This window comes from Mus caroli, chromosome 3 (assembly GCF_900094665.2).
Source record: "Mus caroli chromosome 3, CAROLI_EIJ_v1.1, whole genome shotgun sequence".
NCBI classification, from domain to species: domain Eukaryota; kingdom Metazoa; phylum Chordata; class Mammalia; order Rodentia; family Muridae; genus Mus; species Mus caroli.
The window spans coordinates 101,866,530-101,891,835 of record NC_034572.1 but is presented as its reverse complement, the minus strand read 5'-3'; the positions used below and the strand labels follow the sequence as shown (position 1 = coordinate 101,891,835).

Sequence of the window (25,306 nt, the reverse complement as noted above, 5' to 3'; positions counted from 1 at the left end):
GATGAAAACTCCTTTGATGGACATGTTTCTCTAACTACCTCTCAGAATACTACCCTTTCTGTGAATTTCTGACATCTGAGGAGGAAGGACCCAGGATTCTGCTGAGTAGCATGTTAAACGGTTCGCCTAGGTTCTGTGTAGTTCTTTTACTGCTTTGTTGCCATTTAATCAAATTGTTAATGTTATCTTGATGTAGAAGTTTATTTTGAATTTTTAAAATGTAAACCCTCATCAGTGTTTCTAAGTCTAGAAAAGGTGACTACAGAGTATGTGTAGAAGGCAGAGAATTAGAATCGGTCTTACTTTGGCCTGTCTGAGGAAATGGCCTTTGGTAGTTGCTGCATTAGAGACTGTGCATAATGCTTCTTAATCTTTTGAGCCTTAATCTTTGAAGAATTTCATGAAATCATAGTTTCTGTCCTTAGGAAAAATCAGAAGAGCACAAAAATACATATTTACTTGTATAGGGTTTGGTAGGGCTGCCTGGAACTCATTCATAGATCCTAACCCTTGCTGTAAGTTGACAGGCTTCTAAGCATAGTATCTCTTTTCTTCATAGAGCTAGATTCTGCTTTAAAAGAAAATGTTTCTAGCGTGCACTTTGACTTTGAGGTTTGGAATAAAGCTGGGGCTGGTGGTATTGTTACCCTCCTCTTTGGGGCTTGTTATTGCCTTGAGAGTATAACTCAGAAACTTATACACAGAAACCAGACTTTGAGCAACTGTGGGTACTTTCTGAGCTCTATTTCTCTCCATAGGAAACTGTACTTCTTAAACTATTCTTGATACTGAGCTGATAAAGTATGAATTTTATCATTTGATTTCTCTAGGTAGAGCTTATTGACGTCGAGGACTGTTTCAGACATATAAGGTCTGACACACAGTACTGTTGATGAATGTTTATTGAGTCACTACTGTGAAGTGATTGTCCCCAGGAGAAAGTAAGGTCCAGTCACGTAGTGACTGACTTGCTTTCCTTTCTTACTGCCAGAGCTGTTTTTATGGATGGATAAGGCAGTAGCTAGGGACTGCAGGAGAGAACATAATGAGAGTTCAGTAGCTCTTTCTAGTGCAGGAAATGGAAGGGAAGGGAAGAGAAAGAATACATACTACATGGCCTCCTCATTAGCTTAGTAGTATGGAGACATAAAGCAGTCAGCTTAGAGCTATCCTTACTGTAATGAGGGATGCAGTTTGAAATTCTCACCATTGAAGCAAACATTTTAAGCACTGGGGACCCTCTGCTCAACGTTGAAACTGGTATCTTAGATTTAAGAAACTTTGTCCCCAGGTTGTTGCAAGTTTGAGGAATAATGAAAAGTTGGGCAGCAGGATTTGGAATGTATGTTAGGGCTCTGACAGTGTTAACAGCCTTGTTAGCAATGCTGAGCCATTTTCCCATCTTTCATACTGTGTGATGCTGGGTGTCCGTCCATTCAGCGGAACCAAAAGCTGAACTTGACAACCAACAGTCTGATGTGCACTTGTCCTTGAGACACACCTTTAGAGTTACAGTCTTCTGGGAATGAGCCAGTGCTGTCCTAACCATGAGCTCCTGTTCTCGTTGGCACTAAATTTTGTGATGTTTACGTAAAATGTGTGACTTTGACAAGATTTGGGGGAAAGGGAGTCTTTCAAAATTCCCTGTTTTGGAGAGTGAAATAAGTGCTTTATAGAGATGGCAGATACATGCAGTTACTCTGGTAACAGATTCAGTTTCCTGTTCGTGTCCAGGTGGTTCAAACTTCTAATTCAGTATTTGAGTTTTTAGTGCCAGCATCAATACCAGACTTGTTAGCAAGCAAGACAGGAAGATTCCCAGTGTTGGCTTGTTATGAAGAGAGTGACCCAGCTGGCTTGCTGTGCTGCACTTGATGAATTGTGAATTTTAATTACACTGATCAATACAGTGGCCTTGGTAACGGCCTTGTAGCTGCTGTAGAATCTGTTTGCTTCAGGGTTATAACAGAAAGAGACTAAGTTGATCGGGGACATCATGTTCTCACTGTAATAAGCTGTAGGCTAAGTCCAAGGAAAAACAAATCCTGGAGAGGCTGACCTCACTACACCCCTTCTCCAGTATTTCCCAGGAGGAAGCATTACTCTGGAGGTGGTTTCTGTTCTTATTTGCCAGCTGGGAGTAAATCAAGGTTGACAAAGACTTGGTTCTTAGCGTAAATGGGGTAAAGGACGCTTCCAGGTTCTAAAGGGCACATGGAAAACACTTGTACTGAGAAGTCCCCTGCCTGCTGGTCTGTACTTGGGAATAGGTGATTGATGAAACTAATCTTAGCCCTCTCATTCAGGAATTAGAACCTTTCCTATTTGGGGAATATGGGATTCATAATTACGCACATTCTTTTCTGATTCCATAGAGAGGGGATTAGCTGAAAGCTGGGCATGATTGGAATGAGAGCATATTGCCAGTTTTTGCTAAATTTGAACTAAACCATGTTTAAAAACAAATAAACAAAAACCATTCTGTCTTGTTTAGATAGACTCTCATGTTCTCCTAACCCTTTATGGATCCATCACATGCATGGTCTGTACTAACAAGTATAGTTGGTATTAAAAGTAGCTTCTCCACTTCCTTTCCCTTGTTTTAATTCGGAGCAAAGCTTATTTATCCCATTTATTTCCTGCATTTTTTGAGGTGCTTTGTCAAAAGCATGGCAAACTCAGTGTAATTGTTTGCTTTTTTCAGGTCCTCCTTAGATTGCTTGTTAAATCAGTACCTTTCGTGAGGTTGGAGTGTGAAAGATATTTGTCACAAAGGGAGTTTTTTCCAGACTATTTATTATTAGGGCTCTAAATTAGACATACTTAATTCACAGTAGGAGAGGACCTGAAGGTAGGGCAGCTAGTGGAGAATGGGTTGGCATTTTGAATGACCAAGGTGCTGGAAATTATTTTGAAATTAGATATTGGGGTAGGAGTGCAGCTACTATCTATATAAGTCACCTATTTCCCAAGGAAGAAATCTTTCACCCCATGTGAGAGACCAGAGAAATTACCTACGACTACTTTTCTCACATATTCAGAGTAAGTCTGCAGCAAAAGTCATGGAGCCTATTAAGTCAAGTTTGAGAAACTCCTGTTATAGGACCTCTGAGAGAGAGAGAGAGAGAAAACAATGTAAATCAAAGGGAAATTTGTTAACCTGAAGCCTGTCATTGGACCTAAGCTAATGATTGCTTGATTATTGCATATTAAGGATATGTTAGGGTCAAAGAAAGCCCTGAGCTGTATTCTTTGGACTTTATCTCCTAAACAGTCTTTATCAAAACAGGAAGGCCATTTATGTAAGAGTACTGGAGGGTATCTATAGAACAAATGGAGAACACCAGGCCTCTCTAAGCCAGTTTCATTTCTTGAGTCTAAATTCTTTTTGAAATGCTAAGTATAATTCTAACACATTGTACATACCCTTACCTCTAGTTTCTGGATGGTCAAGTCAGAATATGAGAGCTTGTTAGTTTATATTATAAACTCTTAGGCTGAAAATAATAGTATTTTAAAGACTTTGAGAAACATTTTGGTAAAATTCTGACTTCAGAAGAAAAGCACAGTATAGTATAGTTAATTATTGAAGAGTTACAGATTCAACTAGAGAATAGATCAGAAACACATGCTAGGGAGGAAAAGACAGAACTTAGAAAGTTGATGAAGCCGATGAGCCATGTTACCAGCTAAAGCCAGTGTTAATGTGGCTCTGGTGTTTGATGTGAAAGAATGGCCAGGCCTCCCTCAGGATGAGTGCTGCAGGACCAAGGGTGAAACTCCTTCGCGGTACTGAAAAAGAACTCAGTAAATGGATGGTTCAGTTGAGGCTGGATTCTAAGCTGACCTTAGGATCACCACAGCCCAAATGTTCCTTTACTTGAAGGAAGTTCTTAGAGAATTATTATTTAAGGTTTTGAGAACTTTCCATGCCCATACTGAAAGACTGCCAAATAAGGAGTATTATAAGAATGTTCCAAGCTAACTTTGTATAGAGACTCATGTCCCATTAACAGAACCTCATCTCTCCCCAGAAAAGTCAGGATACTCTACCTGGTTCCAGTTCTAATTGCTTTCTTGTGGGAAAACAGGAAGCCTGCTGCTAGCATAAGGATATTTCATGGTTTGTTTAGTGATACATTAAAACTGAGGGGTTATACTCATGTACCAGTTATCTTTACTTACTGGCTGGAGTGGTGGCTCAGCAGTTACAAGCATTCATTCCCCGCTTTTTCAGAGGACTGGAGTCTCATTCCGCCCAAGTCAGGCAGCTCACAAATGCCAGTAACTCCAGCTCCAAGGGATCCAAGACCCACATCTGTTCATACACTGAAAAACAAAAATAAGCATAAATATTTTTAAATGACCAAAGGAACTTTAAACCTCACTTCCTGGAGCTTTTAAAATCTATTTTACAGTTTTATTCAACCTGTAACCTAATACTCCAGTTTTTATTTTTCTTCATTAATTTTTTCAGCTTTTTAAAGATATAATGGGCAAAAAAATTAAATGTACTCAAAGGGTACAATGTTATACTGTGTTATTTGTACACAGTCAAGAAATGAATACGATCAAGCCAGTTAACATAACCATTTCCTCAATTATCTTTTGTGAGAAGTTCAGCACAGTGCTAACTTCACATTTTGTTGCTGAAAGCAGCTCCCTAGAAAGTACTCCCCCAAAGGCTCAGTTTTCAACCTGTCGGTCCAACAACCCTTTTATAGGGGTCGCCCAAGACCTTCCTGCATACCAGATATTTACATTAAGATTCATAATAGTAGCAAAATTATAGTTATGACGTAGCAATGAAAATAATTTTATGATTGGGTCACCACAGCATGAGGAAATTTATTAAAGTATCTTGAGTGGACTGGCCCTTGAAACAGTAGAGGACCGCTTTCCCTACCTAGTTCCAAAAGGAGAAGTGCTACTAAGCTTGTGGCTTGTTTGGGATTTTTGTTTAGTTTTTGTTCTTTTACATTTCAATGTCAAAGTTGCCTTAAGCAAATCACATAACCCCAGCTGCTACCCCATCCTGTTTTTGTATGCAGTCCTTAGATAATGCTAGTTTTTGAAAATAACAAATTGTTTTGTAAACCATAAGCTATTAATTTGAGACAGACAATATAAGTATAAAAGTCAAGGAAATCTGGGTGTTTAGAATCTTATTGCTTATTAAATTTTATTTCTTTGTATGTTTGTGGATAGGTGTGCATGTAGAAGTCTACCATATTTGTCCCAGGATTGAATTTTGCTCTGTCAGACTTGGTAGCATTCACCATTTTCCACTGAGCCATTTCACCAGCCTGATATTAATGATTTTATTGTTTAATATGCTAGTACATGTTGCTTTTAAACTTCTTTTCTCATCAACTTTAAATAAAAATTCTAATGTAGTACTCCCTATGTTTTGAGGATTGTTCTTTGTGTATCAGGAGTTTTTTAAAAATTGAAAATTGTTTAAATTACAGATATCATGGTAGTATTACATGTTGAGAAAATAGCTCTTGCAAAACAAAATTTAATGTTTATTTTGGTTTGCTGTGCAATATTAGCAAGAAAACTTGATCTTTGTGCTCCTGCACACACCACTGGCTAGAAAACAATAGAAGGCAGGGCTCAGGAAAACCCAAACTTGCATATGCTGGTCCCCACGGTAGATGGGTGGCATATTACACTCCTGGAGTGATAGGTAACTTTTGTTTTAAAACAACTCCAGAGAAGCCACAACTGACAGTCCTTCCCGGCTTTCTTGCTTCTTACAAGCCACATAAAATAGTAGTTTCATAATAAGTTTTTTATGTAAGCTTGAAGTATGAAAACTAAAATCAGCTGAAGCTGATCAGTAGGGGTTTTACTTTCTCTTCTCAAATTGAAAACATGTAACCCAGCTATAGGATACATTGTGAAAGGTCCCATTGGCTCCTTTAGAAATAATTGTGGTTGCTACATAGTTACTAGTTAACATGGGCTCCTGGAAGTCAGGTTTATTTTGTTACATTTTGACAGCTTGAGCCTATAAGCTTATGGGAAGCAGCTAATGGACAGCACTTTAAAAAAAAAAAAAAAATGATGTAGGTCCTGTCTGGTTAGCTCAGGGCTCAAAACACCAGTTCTCATTGACTTTACAGTCACACATTGGTAGCTGCTTATAGTTCCGCCACTTAAACACTAGTTGACAGACTATTTCTTCATCTCCAGTTAGACATAGTCTAGCCTTCCCAAATGCTGAGCTGACTCACAGCGTGATTCACTTACTAGACAAATGCATGAATTTAAAATGTAATTGATTTTTAAATCTCACATAAGCTGTACTTCAGACCAAAGAAGAAAAATTTGATTTTAAATATCATCTTCCTGTTGTTAGGTTACCCAGTGGTGCCAGAGAACCAAGTGGGCATCTTTTTAGATCTATCCACTATTTGTGTTTGCTTCCTTGTTAAATTTTCTTCCTGTAGACATTTGTGTGAAGTGTACAAATAGGCCTGTTTGTAAGCAGTTGACAAGGCTCCCTCTTTAAAAAAGAGCATCTCCACCTAGCTTGCAGTAGGACATGCCAATTTAACTTAAAGGTGCCATTTAGGATGTCATTGGCATAGAGAGAAAGGTGAATACAGTAAGCTAGCTTGGTCTTTCTCAGGCTAGCCTGGAATTTATGATCCTCCTGCCTTGGCTAGGATCACAGGTTTGTGCTGCCATAACTGTCTTCTGACCTGATTTTTAATACATGCTCTTTGAGTCTAAACAAAGTGACTTCCAAAGAGGGAAAGAATGTGCAGAATATTTTAGCATGATACCTTTTGAGGAAGTAAGAGAAGGAAAATGAGAATGTAAACATGTATTTGCTGGAAGAAAGCCAACACGAAAACATACGGAAGCCACTGAAAATTGAGTGAAGGGAAGTGAGCCTCTGGATACAAGTGTAAAGCTTGAGTCATGTCTGTTTTATATGTCAAGGTAAGATTTAATAGACGAGGGAAAACATGAAATGTTAAAAATGTTTGGAAACACAAATGAGCTCAGCTAGCACAGGACATCTAGGCTAATGTATCACATTGGTTGTGCAGGCTTCCAGGAAACAGTACTCAGACTGATACCCTTCCTGAAATGTGTAAGGACAGCAAGAACTGGAAAGAAATCTCCTTACCTTTGCATGTATGTCTACACTGTGGCACAGAATGTGGAGGTCACAGGACAGACATCGGTGTCAGGCCTTGCCTTCCTCTTTGCTTGAGACAGTGTTATTCACTGCTTCGTGTGCCTGTGAGACTTTTNTGCCCCCCCCCCCCGCCCCCAACTCACATAAAAGCGAAAGGACAAAAACAAACAGTAACAACAAAAACCAGCCTTCTCACGTGGTTCTCTGATATCTGCTGTGCCCTCTGGCATATGCATGCTTCGCCTGCACATGTACATCATTCACAATAGTAAAATAAAATGTTTTTAAATATGCACATTTACCATTCTTTTGGGTTTTTTGAGACAGAGTCTCACTATATAGGTCTGGCTCTTCTGGAACTCATTATGTAGACCAAGCTGGTTCCCAAACCCACAGAGAGTCATCTGCCTCTGCCTCCCAAGTGCTGGGATTAAAGACGTGCACCTCTACCCAGCTTATTAGTCTTAAATGCTATAATGCTATTGAGATTTGGTAGGAGAGTATCTTAATTCACAGATGAATTCCAAAGAATTTATTAGAATTTCTATATTTGTACCTTATTATTTGCCTCTATTGTATGAAAGTATGCATGCACATATATGTGTGAGTGTATGTATATACCACATGAAAATTCAAAGGTTCATTCTAAATCAAAAATATATACATATTTATTATACTGTTCTTTTGAAGTTTTCTTTTGTGTTAAGAATGATAAGTCTGAGCCGTGGTGGCGCACGCCTTTAATCCCATCACTTGGGAGGCAGAGGCAGGCGAATTTCTGAGTTCGAGGCTGGCCTGGGCTACAGAGTGAGTTCCAGGACAGCCAGGGCTATACAGAGAAACCCTGTCTCGAAAAAAAAAAAAAAAAACAAAACAACAAAAAGAATGTTAGGTCTAAGGAAATGAAAGCTCCAGCAGCCGTGCTGGGAGAGGAGGGTGGCCAGTCCTTCCTAACACCTTACTAAAGTAATGCAGATGCTTTGTGGAACCAGAGTCGACAGTCACTAGTGCTAAGATGCCAGGAGATGCATGTTAGGAGGGATAGGCTAGCATGATATGAGGGTAAGGCAGTTAGGCTAAGTAGACAGTGTAAAGTTGGTCTGACTGTGCTGTACAGTATGTTGTCAATTGTGGTTTTTAGAAGATTAGTGAGGCCACCTCTGTGCTGCTTCAACACCTTCAAAAAAACAGAATAAAAAAAGCCATTTGCTATTTTTACCTTTGGTTGGCAACTGCTTGGTTGACTATAGGTTGAGACTGTAGAAGCCGGTGAAGAGTTGTCTCTTGAAGAAAAGGGGTAGTGGCTGATGGTAATACCACTTGTGCTTTGGGAAGTTTTCAAGTATTGTCTTTCATAGTTTCAGTGACTCAGCTATATGGACCTGATTGTACCTCATTCTTTCTCTCACTAACCTGCCTTGACACTGTATCACGTTGATTCTCATTTTGAAAGGCATAATTTGTCTGACTGTGGAATTGGATTCTAGTAGTGTGTTATTGGTGACATCCAAAAGGGTACAGTAGAGGAAGGATATGTGTGCTGTGATTAGTCAGCCTGCCCACCCACTCCCTCCTGGAAACTCAGGCCCCACCTGGGGAGACTAGAACTTAAGAAACTTGAGACAGAAGGAAGATGGAATAGCCAAAACCTGCTGGGTTTTAGAGAACATTTCTGTACCAGGAAATGAAAGAGGCTGAAGGGCCTACTTTGGCTTTGTAGCTCAAAAATTATCCTTTTTCAATTCGTCTTCTCTGATGTATGTGTTTGAGGGCAAGTTATTGGAAAGAAAGACCCCCCCTTTTTATTTATCTATTTATTTTATGTATTTGAGTGTTCTGTTTTCATGAACACCACAAAACAGAATCAGATTCCATTATAGATGGTTGTGAGTCAGCATATGGGTGCTAGGAATTGAACTCAGGAAGAGTACCCGATGCTTTTAACCACTGAGCCATCTCTCCATTCCTCCTTTAGGAAACTATTTTTATCTAACTGAAGTAAAAGATAGTAGACTTCGGTTTTTCTTGTTTGACAATATTACTATTTATTGTTGTTATTTTTTTTGGGGGGGGATACATTTAAAATAGGAATCAGACTGATCTCTGCTAAGACGGAAAAAAAAGATGCTATATTGGGGAGGGTAGCTGCCTGTTTTGACCTCTTTTCTATCCTCTGAAAGGTAGTGGCTGGAAGTAGAGTCTTAAAAGGAATAATTAGCTGGAAGATGTATGGAGAAGGGATTTTGAAAAGATGTAGGAACCTTAGACAGTGTTTTAATGTACATCTTAGTAATTGTCCTTGTTAAATTTTCTAGTTTCTGATAACCTTTTTGGCTCAATGCTGGTACCTAAGAAATATGCTACCCATAATTTCTAAACAGCAGAATTCTGAGCACAATATGCACAGAAGGCAATGGGACAGAATATGTGTATTTTTAAATGCCTCGGAAAACCAAAAGAGGGATACTGGGCCCTCAGATAATCTCAGAGGTTAGAAAGATGGGTCCTTCCGTGCGCACCTAAGGTTTGCTTTCTTAATGATTTGTTTTCCTAGTGCTTGCTTACCTTTGTGTCTAGTTCTTCACCCTTAGGAGAAAACCTTCCTGAGGAAATGCAAAGCTGTTAGATAGGTATGTGAAATAACAAAGTTAATAAGATGTCTGGCCTAACCTCTAATTTTTGGAGGACCCACATTAAACAATATGGCATAGATGCAAGACATCGTGTCTACTAAACTATTTAAAAAGCTGCTTTAAAATAGCACCTTAAACTGGCCTGAAATTTAATTGGGTTTTAAAGATACAACAAATAGACTTCAGTGTTTGTGTGTGTTATGGTAGCTAGCGTGTTCCTAAAGGAATGGTGAAAGTTCACAGCAAAGCCATCTGTTACGATTACATAGAGAGTTGAAGTACATACACAGATTTTGAGAGAGAGCTTTAGTTCTTGCATCGATCTTTCATAGGATGAAGTACTTAGTGCTAAGCAAATATGTTGACTAAAAGAATAATGCACGTTGTATATTGTCCTGATCATTGTCAGTTATCCATAGGGTCATAGTAGTGTTCTAGTAGGTTTTAATTTTAATTTCCTCTAATTGGATAGAGAGAAGGTAAATTTGAATTAGATATGGGAAGAGGGGGGCAGCTGAGCTATAGTGTGTGTAGATCATATATTTTCAGAAGTAAACTCAACTTTTGGTAGTAAAAAGTATTAAGATCAATTAAACAGGGCTGGTGAGATGGCTCAGTGGGTAAGAGCACCGGACTGCTCTTCCAGAGGTCCAGAGTTCAAATCCCAGCAACCACATGGTGGCTCACAACCATCCGTAACGAGATCTGGCGCCCTCTTCTGGAGCGTCTGAGGACATAAATAAATAAAATCTTAAAAAAAATTAAAAAAAAAAAAAGATCAATTAAACAAATAATTACAGTTATTTTTCTTTTGAAGTTTATAACGTTTTTGGGTTGGCTGCGTTCCCTTTGTCTTGGTAAGTACTGTACCATCTTGTAGATCACTCTGTCATTACATCAACCATAATGAACCTAAATTATTAGGTCAAGCTTTTTCTAATGAGCCTCAGTGTTACAGAGAACTCAGTCCAACCATCATAAGTTGTACTTTAAAATAGCACACTATACTGATATGTACTATACTGGCCTTCAAATGCAGCAAGTAGACATTGTTTGGATGTGCTCGTTGGAAAATGGTCGATGTAGCCTATCCTTCCTCAGATATGCTGTTAATCTGAGAGTGGAGCCAAGTGGTACTTGGGGTACTTTGTCTATGTTTCCTTCTTTCTTCCTTGTACTTACTACCTTATGCTAAAGCACCCCAGTGAAAACCTAATGGTTGGAGGTATTCATAACAATAAGAAGTAATACAAACCATGCTTTTGCAATTGTCTTTGGGTTTTCTTTTATCCAAATGACCATATTTTTCCACTTAACTACACTGAATTTAACCCAAACAGAAAGCTGCTATTAGATCTGGTTTCACTAGAAACCAGAAGTTGATTTTGGCAGCAGTATCCTTATTTACAGCATAAAGGTGAACAGCATGCAAAGATTCTTTCCACCAAGGGAGGAACAGCTGCTAGCTGGAAAGAACCTGTAGAGTTAGACTCCTGGGGGAAACTGGCAGAGCCATGGCATTCTGAAGCAGCTGTTGTGAGACGAGGCTCTGCGGCTTATAGTTCAGGGTAGCAGAGAAGACAAGGATATCATGCATCTATGTGCTGCTGGACCACCTTATAGACAGCTATCCACTATGCCAGTACTTGAGTTAACACTGCCTACTTCAAATGTGGACAAGATCTATTATTTGAGAGATGGGGTGTTAGGAGCACTGCACATAGTAGTAAGGTACTTGCCATAGCCTACTATTTTTAGATGGGAAAGATTTTGCTAAGCTTTAGACCGCTGATAAGCTTTATTAATACAAGGAGAGATTATGTCTGTTAATCTCCAGTTGCTGAAGAAATATTTCTAACTTGCTACAACTGCTTCTCTATGTTTTTTATCTAAAAATCTGCAAGTGTTACTGAAGTGCCTTCCCCCACCTCACTGCAACGTAGGTGGTATCTGGAATCATGCCCAGAACCTTTTGGAAAAAAAAAAAGAAGAAGAAGAAGAAGAAGGAGGAGGAGGAGGAGGAGGAGGAGGAGGAGGGGAGGAGGAGGAGAGGGAATCTAACAGCCAGGAGAAGGGAGCACTTCCGAACAGGCTGCCCATGCCAGCAGCAGGGAGCCCTGTGGAGGAAGTGCTGCCTCTGGAGCTGTTACGAGCCACTAAGAAGCTCTTGACTATATTTTTTTCACTACCAAAGTATCTGCATATTAGGTTGAAATTGGTCATCTCTCCTTGATTTACATCTTGCCTATTGAAGAAGTAGTGAACATGTAATTGGAAATCCTATTTAGAAGGATTTAGGTTTTTGTTTGCTTTTCTTTTTGAAATGCAGCTATGCATTTGAAGTACTTAAAGTTAGAGTTTTAACATTTAAAGTAAAATATCTTGGACTTCATGATGATATTTGTTAATCATAGTCTGAAATGATATATGTGGCTCAGCTTGGGTTGTGATTGTCACTTGTCTTTGAAGCTTGACTTAATATTGTACGAGAAAGGAGTTTTAAAGGTTTACTTATTCTGCAGATGTTTATTAAATACCTTCCTGCATGTGTGAGGCCCTGACCTGCTCTGGGGGTATGTAGTTCTTCTTTATGTCTTCAGTGTCTGTTTTCAGACTTAATAAAACAGGCTCTCCCTTTCTGTGTCAGAGTTGCCTGAAGAAGAACTTCCACAGTTAGATGGTGAACCGAGATGAGTTGTAAACACGCAGGTTTCTGTCTCTGGTCTGCTATTTGATTCTGTCCTCTGCGCTTGTGCTTAGTGGGAACCATGCTGAATAGGAAGTTCAGTACAAGCCAGTGTCCCCTTGTTTGCTACTTTATGACTGTAGAGTCCTACCAGTTCTGTTTTTCATTTGTTCATTCTAACTGCCGATTGATTCCAGAGCTACAAACCAAAGCTTGGTTCTTAGGCTGGAGTGCCACCCCAGCAGAGAATGTATGTGTTGGGAGAGGAGGATTGTGCAGCTGTAGCCAATGTAGAGTCTACTTTTTAAAATGTATCATTTTGTGTATATGGATGATTTGCCTGTCTGCATGTATGTGCACAGCATGAGTTCAGTACCTTCAAAGGCCAGAGAAGGGAGTCGGGTCTTCTTAGGCTCGAGTTATAGACAGTTGTGAGCTGCCATATTTGGGGCTGGGGATAGAACTCAGGTACTCTGGGAAAGCATCCAGTGCTTTTAACCACTGAACTATTACCCCAGTTCCTGGTTTACTCATTCTAGCTTGAAAGTGTTGATGACTGGGCCATTTGTATTACGCAGAAAAACTTTTCACCTATGATAGTATACAGTTCCATTGATACTATTTGCTAACAATATAATTTAATAGTTTCTCCATAGGAACCTTTTCAGAGCTCTGAGTCTGAATCCAGGTTCTCAATTTATACTCTTTTTCAGGAATGTGGGTTTTATCTCAAATTTTGTAGAAAGAGGTCATCAGAATTCATGTGAGAGTTCAAGAGGAAAGGTTTAAGCCAGTGATTCTCAACCTGTGCATTGAGACCCATTTGCCAAACTTCTGTCTCCAAAATTACTTACATAACGAATACAATTTTATGTTTGGGAGTCACCACAAATGAGGAACTATATTATAGGGTCTAGAAAGTAGGAAGGTTCAGAACCACTGGTTTAAGCCATATAATTCCATATTTTTTTTTTTTTTGTTTTGTTTTGTTTTTTCGAGACAGGGTTTCTCTGTATAGCCCTGGCTGTCCTGGAACTCACTTTGTAGACCAGGCTGACCTCGAACTCAGAAATCCGCCTGCCTCTGCCTCCCAAGTGCTGGGATTAAAGGCGTGCGCCACCACGCCCGGCAATTCCATATTTTTACATATTACTCTGTTTACAAATAATACTGATTACAAACTATTTTCAATTTATTAAAGCCAGTGGTCCAAGTATTCTACCATGTAGACATGGTGACACATACATATAGCCCTAACACTCAAGTTCTAATGGACTGATACAGGAGAAGGAGAATTGTGAGTTCTGAGCTAGTCTAGGTCTTTTTTTTTTTTTTTTTTTTAAGATTTATTTATTTATTATATGTAAGTACATTGTAGCTGTCCTCAGATACTCCAGAAGAGGGCATCAGATTTCGTTACGGATGTGGTTGCTGGGATTTGAACTCAGGACTTTTGGAAGAGCAGTCGGCGCTTTTTACCACTGAGCCATCTCGCCAGCCCCTAGCTTAGGTCTTTTAAAAGATCTTGTCATTAAAAAATATATATTCTGCAAATATAAAACTGCAAATACCTAGTTCTAATTTATTCTACCTACAAAGACCTTTAAAACTTGTCAAATTTTCTTCTTTTAGAATGTAATTAATGGAGAATTTGGTGCTCATTTTAAAACTTCTGTTCATCCGTACACTCTGATTTTTAAAAATTTTACGGGTGCTACAGAACTCTAGGGATAATACATTGGTTTTATAAATTAGAGACAACATAGCTGGCTGTAATGTGTTTAGCGATTGCTAGACATACCATTCAAAAGCAAAGTCATAACCAGATTCAGAGGAAGAATATGCTACGGGAGAACCAGGTGTGAGATCATATCTGTTTCTGATAGAATTGGGTGAAAGGATAAAGAGTTTAGTGTTAGTGTGTAAAAGCAAGATAAAAGAGAAGGGAGAAAATTTAGTAAGAGATAAAAGAGAAGGGAGAAAATTTAGTAAAATTGGATAGTTACTAAAATAAATGGCTTTTCAAGAATTGTCTTCTACCCCCCCTCCCCCCAGCCTAGGTCTTCCTAAAATAACTGGAAAGAGACAGTAGTTTTTTTTGGTTTTGTTTGTTTGTTTTTTAAGATTTATTTTATTTATATGAGTACATTGTCTCTGTCTTCAGACATACCAGAAGGGCATATCAGATTCTATTACAGATAGTTGTGAGCCACCATATGGTTATTGGGAATTGAACTCAGGACCTCTGGGAGAGCAGTGAGTGCTCTTAACTGCTGAGCCAGCCCAAGACAATAGTTGTAACAGAGTTCAGAAAGCAGCGTCTTCCCTGCCCTTCAGATGAGAGTTACTGCCACAGTAAGAACCACATGGTGATGCTGAATTTTAGAAAAATTAGTGTATGGCTTTGGAAAAGGAAAAGTTTTGGTATAGCAAGATGGTTCCAAGGGTGAAGATGCCTGCCTCCAAGGCTGACAACTAAGTTCTATCTCCAGGACTCATGTGGTAAAGAGAGAGCAGACTCCCACAGTTTGCCCTCTGACTTCTGTGTGCCTTGGTACCTGCACATGATAAATAAGATCCATACAGTTCCTGTGTACTAAGTTTTCAGCTTCTTACCTTTCTCTTGTAGCAAATCCAGTTTGCTGATGACATGCAAGAGTTCACCAAATTCCCTACTAAGACTGGCCGGAGATCTTTGTCTCGTTCCATCTCACAATCCTCCACAGACAGCTACAGTTCAGGTAGGTGTGACTTTCATGTCCCCTCTGTGTCCCGTCTTATTCACTGGTGCTCTTCACTAATACTTAGAATGTGAGAATCATTCCCAGCAAGACTTGTAGCTGAGGATGCTTTTGTTAAGATGTTCTTTCCCAGGCTGTTTTCTGTGTGGTCTGTGACCATTGCCTAGTTAGTGGCACTGGGGAGTTCCTGTATCCACATTTGCAAGGGGGAAGAATCAGTGGTATTTTTGCTTTCAGAACTGGCATGTAAAAAGAAATGTACTTTTAAACATAAGTTATTTGCATAAAACATACCCTTCCACCCATGTTTTTCTTTTTGTTGCTAAAACAGCTTGAATTATGACAATAAAATTTGTATTTTTGTCTCCTTTTATTTATAAGATTACCCTTTATGTTAACATGCCTTTCCCTGTTAATTTCTGGAATGGGAAGATATAAACTATTGTAATGTGACTCCAGCTGTTTCCCTCCCCTCCTGTCTTAACCATCTGTAGTAAGTCAAGTCTTTGTTCTGGTTAAATTGTGCCTATCTCAGCCACAGAGAAGGTAGTAAGAAATAACTAGAAAGGCTGTTTAGAGGCTGAGATGACTCAGTAAAGTCCTTACTCTGCAGGCATAAGGACCTGAGTTCTGGCCACTTAAAAAGCTGGGTGGGCAACCAAAGAATACACATGGAGGGACCCATGGCACTGGCTGCATATGTGGCAGAGGATGGCTTTGTTGGACATCAGTGGGAGGAGAGGCCCTTGGGCCTGAGGGCGTTCAATGCCCCAGTGTAGGGGAGTGCCAGGGTGGGAAGACAGGAGTGGATGGGTGGGTTGGGGGGATGGGATAGGGTGTTTCCGAAGGGGAGACCTGGAAAGGGGAAAACATTTGAAATGCAAATAAAGAAAATAGCCAATTAAATAATAATGATAAAAAGAAAAATAAAAGCTAGGTGGGGAGGGGGGATACATTCTTGCAATCCCAGTACTGGGAAAACAAGCAGATTTCTAGATTAACTGGCTGACCAGCTGCCTGTCCTAACCTAATCAGTGAGCTCCCGGTCTGGGGATGACCTGTGGCACCTGAGGTGAACTGAGGTTGGCCTCTCTGACTTCCCTGTGTGCAGACACAGTCACAGAAGCTTCTGAGTCTTAGAAAGGGAACTGAGGAAAACATTTAGAGAGGACTAAACAACTTCATCATTCAACAGAAGAGATAGTTAAAGAGGAAAGGCTATAATGTTAATGAGGATTGGAATGACAAGCCCTTCACTGTTTCTTACCAGTATTATTTGCATGTTTTTATTAAATTTCAAGGGCTGGTTGTGAGGTTTAAGGAATGTAAAAAAAAATTATCAAAGAAAATTGTATCTCTTCTCTGACAATGATAATCCAACCAGTATAGGCAGGATAGGCAAACAAGAACAAATGAAGGTAAGCAGGGTAAACTGAAATAAACGGTTATATAGATTCTGTGGAGCTGAAGCATGCAAGAAACAGTCCCAAATAAGATGGCTAACAGAAATGAAAAGCTATCTGAAGCGACAAACTAAATGAGAGTGGGATGAACAGAGCACTTAGAGGTAAACAGAGAGGGGATTTCATGTGGGAAGATTGAGCTTTGCAAGGAAAACAGATGGAGGAAGTGAAGTTCTCAGAGGTCTTGATGGTCATCTTACAGAAACCCATTAGAACGTGTAAAGCCTAGACTGGAGCTGACTTGTTAGCGTGGAGAAGATGGTCTTTCCTAGTGTGTGTTGACTGTACTTCTGTCTTTTGGGAGGACAGTCAATAAGAGAGCCTTAGTGCAGTGACCAGGGACACATCCAGTTCAGAGAGGAAAAAAGAGACTGGAGAAGTAATGCATGACTGTAGAGCCAACTGCATATTCATCTGAAGAATGGATTTAAATTTTACATGCTTTTTATCTCAGTTTATCTTCTTGACAGATTTTTTCCCCCATAGCTGTGAGAAAGATCTGGTTGTTTTCTGTCTTTTTCTGTATTCCTTGAGCACAACCTGGTATAAAATCCCTTAGGAATTGCTCTTACCTGTATTTATTTTCTTTATAATAGTGGTTCTCAGGAGCAGTACTTGGGAACCTGTTGGAAATGCCACCTTGAGTACCTCCCAAGACCTGCCAAATGCTAACTTTGCCAGGAACCTAGCAATCTATACTTCAACAAGCAGATCATTCTGATAGGTGTGTAAGCTGAGAACCAGTGGTCTATAGAAATGGCATTCCTTATCACTGTTACTCCATTCTTACAGTCCAGAGGAGCCAAGTAACTGTAATGGAGGATCACCACAGGTGGTACAGGATTAGGCTTCATACTTCTCTGTCACACACACTGCTGGCAAAGTATCCTAGGGTGAGTGAGTGAAAAAGCTGCAGTGCTAAGCATACAGTTTCATTCACACCAGCTCTTAGAGCCTGGAGGAACAGAACTGATGACGTAAAAGGGACCTGCAATTAAAAGTGTTCGCTTCACTTAAATCACAGTCCCCTGGGGACTGTACTCAGTGGAGTTTGGGCCATTGAGGTTTTTCTCTCCCTGTTTCTTTGCTGTCTCTAGCTGCATCCTATACAGATAGCTCTGATGATGAGGTTTCCCCCCGAGAGAAGCAGCAAACCAACTCGAAGGGCAGCAGCAATTTCTGTGTGAAGAACATCAAGCAGGCAGAGTTTGGACGCCGGGAGATTGAGATTGCAGAGCAAGGTAAAGGAGGAAGTGAGCCGAGGGCCAGAAGCACCTTTGCACTGCTTATCAGGACCTGGACAATTTAAGTGTCCTGGAAAAGAGTTTCTCACACTTTGGATAAACACTTCTCTCTATATGGAAACTGAGCCTTAGGATTCTTGGGTGTGTTTTGTTTTGTTTTCTTTCTTTCTTTTTTTTCCTGTTCCCAGTGTATGGTAATTACAGAGTGGTTTCTGTTCTCCTCATCATGACACCATACTCACAGGTCTACAGTGCATAGTCAGCAAGTGTTGGATCATAACATAGTGGTTAGTTGTGTGGGATATTTTTCTAGCTGCCAATACCAGAGACCCAGATTTCCCAGAAGCAGGTGATATGATAGGTTTCTCACCTAAGGTTGTGGTAGCCTGGGGTCTCATTAAGTCCTAGACTCCCTCAGCTGGAACGGAATACAGTGACTGACAGTCAACTGCATCTTAATTTCTCTCTTCCTCTACACTACTCCAAGGGTCTCTGCTCTTCTGTGTTTTGGTTTTTTTCATGTTGAAGTTGTGTTTCATACTCCTATCTTGACAGGCTCAGGTAAGATAATAGAGAAAAATAGAAATGTCTTCCACTGAGTTCAAAGTCATCCCTCCTGGACTGATGAAGACATATGGAAGTCTGTTCATTTTGGCCAGTTTTGAAAGTTTAATTCTTTCTCTGCTCAGGCCTTTGTATGTATAAAGCAGAAGCAAGACCCGCCAATTGTACTTACATCATAACCTCCAGTTACTCCATTGGTGAAACATCTAGTCATGAGGGAAATATGTTTGACATTTTCTACCCCATTTCCCCGTGGGTCAGCAGACCTAACACTGCTCGTGGCTGGGCAGGAGCGAATGGTGTTGGTAGTGTGGACCTGGCTCAGATCCTCTGTTCTTCCACAGACATGTCTGCTCTGATTTCACTCAGGAAACGTGCTCAGGGAGAGAAGCCTTTGGCTGGTGCTAAAATAGTGGGCTGTACACACATCACGGCCCAGACAGCGGTGAGTTTGTTGGAAGAAAATAGAGGGACTTGACATATGGGGAAGAAAACTTTTTATTAAAATAAACATGCCATCCCAGGCAGTGGTGGCAAATAAACATGCCATCCCAGGCAGTGGTGGCAAAGGAGCGGACGGATCTCTGTGAGTTGGATGGAGGGCAGCCTGATCTACAGAGTGAGTTTGAGTCCAGCCAGGACTACACAGAGAAACTGTCTTAAAAACCGTAGACAGGCAGACAGATGAATGAACATGCCTTTTCTTCCTACCTATCTGACCCGGGGGGTGTAAAATGATTGCTATAAAAATGTTTAAAGACTTTTAGGAACATGTCTTTCAGGCCTAGATAAGTAACTGTGCCACACAGTTACTTTTGTGTGACTTGTACCTTTGTGTGCTTCTCTAGTGCCGGGTCAGCTCTGTGATGTTAGAGATACTGTCCTCTGGTTGACATTTGTCCCTTGCTCCTGGGTAGCCCCACTTTCTTCACTCATCTTTCCGTACATCCATAGGTATTAATTGAGACCCTTTGTGCCCTGGGAGCTCAGTGCCGTTGGTCTGCCTGCAACATCTATTCAACTCAGAATGAAGTAGCTGCAGCACTGGCTGAGGCTGGTGAGTTCCATTTTTTTTCTACCAACTTTGCCTCAAGTAATTAAATAAAACACAACAGAATTGTCATTATACCTTGTATATCTGGGGTCTATAAATTTGGGCAGTCTTAAAACAACAGAGCCTGGATATAAAGCTTAATGGTGGAGTAATTCCCTGACATGCAGCGCAACAGTGAATTCGATCCCCATTATCATGACGGGGTGAAGAGAACATGAAGAAATATATACTAAAACCGAGGTATACTTTAAAACAAAAACCACAAACACCTAAGGAAATACTCAATTCTAATGTTAAATGAATGAAGGAAGAATAGTAAATGTGAGCTCAGCTGGCCTCTTCTCCCCAAAAGTCTTAATCAATTTTGAGAGAACACTGTAAGTAGTGTCTTTTATATTGATAGTTAATGGATTATTTGGCATTTTGTAGTATACTAAAATGTATGTGCTATAAGTTTTAATTAAAAATAAAATAATTTTTATTGTCAAAATGTTCAAAAGCACATCACCTTGAAGTTGGTCTGAGGACCTTACACCTTCTAGGATCTTGAGAAAGTTACAGAATAGACTTTGTTTAATTCATTTCTAGTAGCTGTTTATTGTAGAAGATTTAAGAAATTAAAAAAAAAAAAAAGATTTGACAAGCTTCTCTTTATACATTGGTAAACCAAATTTTAGTATATACACATTTTTTTATAACTGAAACATTCCATTTTGAGAAGGAATTTATCATGTCACTGAAAAGTGACCACATCGCCGGGCGGTGGTGGCGCACGCCTTTAATCCCAGCACTTGGGAGGCAGAGGCAGGTGGATTTCTGAGTTTGAGGCCAACCTGGTCTACAGAGTGAGTTCCAGGACAGCCAGGGCTACACAGAGAAACCCTGTCTCGAAAAACCAACAAAACAAAACAAAAGTGACCACATCATTCATTCATATGGCCACATGATTTTACTTATTCATTTTCCTAGAATCGGATGTTTAAATTATTCTGCGACATGTGTTGGTGTCTAGAGTGTCTAGTGTTGGTGTTCCTAGAGTGCTCTAGCAACTTTGTTTTTACATACTTCACTTTGCCTCCTTAAGATGCAGCATAGAGTATAAAATTGACCTAAAAGACAGCAATATTTTATGACTCCCAAGATATTTTTTAATACAGAAATCTCCTAATTTCTTAACTGAAGTAATTTCTGAACTAAAAAGTACTATTTTGACTTTTATTCTTTAAGTTTTCCCTCTTCGGAATTGTTTCTTTTCCCTTTCATTCTTCATATGGATCTCAGAAGTTGGTACTGATGTGTGCATGAGAAGCAACATTAACTGATGCATTTCTGTCTCCGTAGGAGTCGCAGTGTTTGCGTGGAAGGGCGAGTCCGAAGATGATTTCTGGTGGTGCATTGACCGCTGTGTCAACATGGATGGGTGGCAGGCTAACATGGTAATCATTCACGTCCACTCCATAGTTTTACTGTGGATTTATTTCCTTTTCTCCCTTAAAGCATGGTTCCCTAAATATATTTCTTTGTGTTTGGTCTTATTACTGGCTATATTGCTAAAGTGTTCATAACACAATACCTACTCGGTATGGATCTAAGATGCACAAGGCCCTGGATTCAATATCCAGCACCAATAAGAAAGAAAGGAAGGCAAGAAAGGAAGGATGGAAAGAAAAGAAAAGGAAAGAAAAGAAATGAAAGCAAGGTCTGAGAAGTGAATAGGAAGGTGGGGGAAGGGTAAGCTGAGATGGACACATGGCTCAAACACAGCAGAATAAATAGAAGGAAATGATGTGGTCCCTCTTTGGAGTAGGAGTCTTATTTCTTTTCTTCCCACTCCACTTCTCCTTTTGCATTCAAAGGAGCCATCTATTTCAACTAGACTGAAAATGAGCCCATGATTTGTAATACTTATTTACTGTAGCTGGGCATGACTCATACCTATAAGCCCAGCATTTGAGAGGCTGAAACAGGAGTCCTTGAGCTCAGGAATTTTAGACTAGCCTGAGCTACATAGTAAGTTCCAGTCTCAAAAAAGAGCTTTCCACTGTAGCCTAGAACTCATTTAGGATTTCTTTTAACCATTTTACACCAACAGATTTAACTATATTTTTACTGTCTAAGCCTATTCTGCAGAGCGTTAAGAAGTGCTCTTTCAAAATATCCAGGGCTCTCTCACTAGTGTAGAAAATGGGCTCAAAGTTCCCCCTAGCTCTAGCAGCCTGAATGCCCATAGAAGTCTTCTGGCTGTTCTGTAGATCCTGGATGATGGGGGAGACTTAACCCACTGGGTTTATAAGAAGTATCCAAACGTGTTTAAGAAGATCCGAGGCATTGTGGAAGAGAGCGTGACTGGTGTTCACAGGTAACAGATTCTGGAGTAGCTGCCCCTTGTGTCCTTGCCTCATCAAATTCTTCTGGTCTCTCCTAGACTTTAGGGCTGTGTTTCAGACTTAAAATAACCAAGTGGGAGTATCTTCGTTAGATAAAACCGAGTTTTTACTTTTGCAAAATCAAAGTGACCATAAAAGGAATTTTGAAGGAATTTTTTTTAATTCTAATTGACATGTTTTTATCTCTCCCATTTGCTCCACTGAGTAATTAATTAACAGTTATTTGGGGGTAAGGGTGTAGAGAGGAGTGTGTCTTGGAAAACTTGTGTTCAATGTTGTATTATAATTTTTATATTTTAAATATGGAGGGAAAAGTCTATTGAAAAACTACAGGTGATGCAACAAAAAGTAAAACTGGAGATACACTCCTGGCCTGGAGGAAGTAACTAACTACATGGTATCTAGGACTATTGCAGTGTATGTGGTTGCTCTCACAGACACAGTAAACCACATCAGAACCGTTGTCGTCTTTGTTTACCTGAAGTAGACATGAGTATTTAAAGTCAGAACAATGCTGCCCTAAGGTTATAATGCTCCCTTTGCAGAAGAGCAGTAAATTACTTCAACTGAAAAGTTTTTTATTTTTCTTTCAAAATTAAAGGATAAAATAGAAGGAAATGAGTTGAGGAAGGATGACAAGAGAATAGTCACGTTTCCAAAGAACTTCTGGGCATAAATAAGACTAAGGAGGGCAGCATGGAACTTGAAGAGACAGGAGCAGACTTGCTATTTATTGTTTATAACCTAACTAGTTGTGTGTTTGTTTTGTGGCTTCTTCTCCCTTTTAGGCTGTATCAGCTCTCCAAAGCTGGGAAGCTCTGTGTTCCAGCCATGAATGTCAATGATTCTGTTACCAAACAGAAGTTTGATAACCTGTACTGCTGCCGAGAATCCATTTTGGATGGGTATGTTGAAATGTCTACCTTCAGACTTGCAGGGACTAGTAGTGGGATTTGTTTGATGTATCAGTTTGGTACCTATAGCTTGCCCTTGTAGTCTCCCTCCTTTACATGTTATTAAAAGAGCCCACTTCACACTGATCTCAGCCAGCTTTCCATTGAATTTCTCCTGGGCACTGGCCTACACTTGAATTTGGTACAAAGGGACTGAGTTGTAAATGATGTTTGAGATGAGCCCTTGTCTGTTTCCACAGCCTGAAGAGGACCACGGATGTGATGTTTGGTGGGAAACAGGTGGTGGTGTGTGGCTATGGTGAGGTAAATAGTTGGGCCCATATCTCTGTCTTATTAGAAGGCTTTAGAGAAACATGGGATGGAGACTAGGAACACTGATGAATGTTTTTCCATGCTGTGCTTGAAAACAGTGGGAAAGTCCTTTTCATAATTGTGAGTTAAAGGCATAGTGTACTGAATTTTCATATTTTATCAGTTTTGTCTTATTGATTGATGTCAGCATTACTGCCTCCCACTTAAAGCCTTTTATGAAATAAAAGTTAAGTGAATAAATAACATTTTATCCCCATCTTATGGCTTGCATTGTAATGTAGAAACGAAGTGACATCATAGTCGAGTATCTTTAAACTGGACTAGGTCCTAGGAAGTTTCATTGTCTTCGGCAGTGGTCCACTGAAGTTCTTGGGCTGCTAGGTATTGAGTTGACACATTGGAAGTGAGTTTTGCCAGGTTTTTATGGAATAAATCAGTTGTTCTTGTTTGAACTTGTTTTCATAATGGTAACAATTATCCAGAGCCTCCCTCTCCCCACCTCTTGTTGTGACTTGTCTGCTAAATTATCTCTAATTGAGGTTTGCAGCCTAGTTTGGGTTCCTTTCTGCTCCAGCTGGGGCTGAAGTGTTCACTGGATGATGCTGATTTAAAGAGGCTAATTCCTATCTCCTCAATAGCTTGTCTGCCCCAATGATCGTATCTTCTTAGATCTGGCAACTTGGGCTTTCCTATATTCTGCAGGTAGGAAAGGGCTGCTGTGCTGCTCTCAAGGCCCTTGGAGCAATTGTCTACATCACAGAAATTGACCCCATCTGTGCTCTGCAGGCCTGGTAAGGACAGAGCGCTGGTACCACTCTTAGGCTTGAAGTCCACGCCTTGTATTTCTGAGAGCCGGTGGCTGATGACTCACTTTACTGTTTGTGTAGAAGTCTCCTGGGGAAGAGTAAGATGCTTTGCTCCCTTCACTCGAAGCCATTTATGGGGCCTCTTGGCATTTTCTCTTCTGTGTAGACTCGTGGGGACCGGCAGAAGCCAGTCTGTAGTTCACTATAGCTCATCATTTACCATTTCTGGGATGGAGTATTAGCTTTTTCTTCAGAAGGGGATTTTGTTGTCTAGTTTTGTGGCCATTTCAGAATGTTTTGTCAACGTGAGCCACACAGCACACTTTGCTTTGCTTATAGTGTTGCTTTCTTTTCTTCCAGCATGGATGGATTCAGGGTGGTGAAGCTGAATGAAGTCATCCGGCAGGTGGATGTTGTAATAACTTGCACAGGTGAGTATCAGTGCTTTGCTGCATGGAGAACAGTGCTAACTCTCAGGTTAAATCTCAGAAGTGACACAGAAGGTAAGACCTGTGCTCAGTGTTAGCCTTAGAGTGAGTTCTCAGAACTTTTAGCATTTTCCAAAAGAGCTTTTTACCATGGTGATTTTTCATATTAGTCAATCTTAAGGCCAAATAATTGAGCTCAAGCATTTTCTGCACACATCTTTCTACAGTGTGCTCGAGCTCTTTAATGGTTAGCAAGCACCTCCATGTTCCTGCTGGAAACAGTGGCTGTTCTTGTTGCTCAGGGTCTCTTTCTTCAGCCACTCTCCTTTACTTTTAGGAAATAAGAATGTAGTGACTCGGGAGCACTTGGACCGAATGAAAAATAGTTGCATTGTGTGCAATATGGGCCATTCCAACACGGAGATCGACGTGGTAAGACTGCTCTCCACTACAGCCAGGCCGTCCTCTGCATTTATTTCACTAGAGCCACAACCAGCTGTCTGTTCTTCCTTCCAGACCAGCCTCCGCACTCCAGAACTAACATGGGAGCGTGTACGTTCTCAGGTGGACCATGTCATCTGGCCTGATGGCAAACGGGTCGTCCTTCTAGCAGAGGTAACGCTCACGGCCGACTGCAGGCGTGTGCTAGATGCACAGAGTAAGGAAGGGGAAGCAGTGCAGATAGTAGTTCTGTGCTCTGGTAAATTCTGTCTTTGGATAAAGATGTGTTTTCCCAATTGTCTATCCCCTGAAAGAGCAGCACACCAAGAAAACCTCCTTTTTGCTAAGTGCATGCACTGTTTTCAGCCCTTAGCCAGTTTCAGCCTTCCACTGATTTGTAAAGAGGATAAAGCCTACAGTCCTGATCTGAGTGGAGGGCAAAGAGCTATAAAGTCTTTCCTGTCTGCTTGACGT

The 25,306-nt window shown here is 40.3% G+C and overlaps 1 protein-coding gene across 3 annotated transcripts in view; it reads left to right on the top strand.

Annotated features, from left to right (window-relative positions):
- Ahcyl1 (adenosylhomocysteinase like 1) overlaps positions 1-25,306 on the top strand; it is a 34,048-nt gene that overhangs the window by 4,103 nt on the left and 4,639 nt on the right. For 2 of the 3 annotated variants that reach the window (XM_021158673.1, XM_021158674.2), the window contains exons 2-13: positions 15,108-15,219; positions 17,780-17,923; positions 18,835-18,935; positions 19,445-19,547; positions 20,886-20,980; positions 21,797-21,903; positions 22,720-22,836; positions 23,085-23,148; positions 23,860-23,948; positions 24,324-24,394; positions 24,729-24,823; positions 24,908-25,006. In XM_021158673.1, coding sequence (XP_021014332.1) covers positions 15,108-15,219; positions 17,780-17,923; positions 18,835-18,935; positions 19,445-19,547; positions 20,886-20,980; positions 21,797-21,903; positions 22,720-22,836; positions 23,085-23,148; positions 23,860-23,948; positions 24,324-24,394; positions 24,729-24,823; positions 24,908-25,006 — 1,197 coding nt within the window. Of the gene's footprint in view, positions 1-15,107; positions 15,220-17,779; positions 17,924-18,834; positions 18,936-19,444; positions 19,548-20,885; positions 20,981-21,796; positions 21,904-22,719; positions 22,837-23,084; positions 23,149-23,859; positions 23,949-24,323; positions 24,395-24,728; positions 24,824-24,907; positions 25,007-25,306 lie in introns of those variants that run through there. The other variant, XM_029475402.1, reaches the window with a different exon arrangement.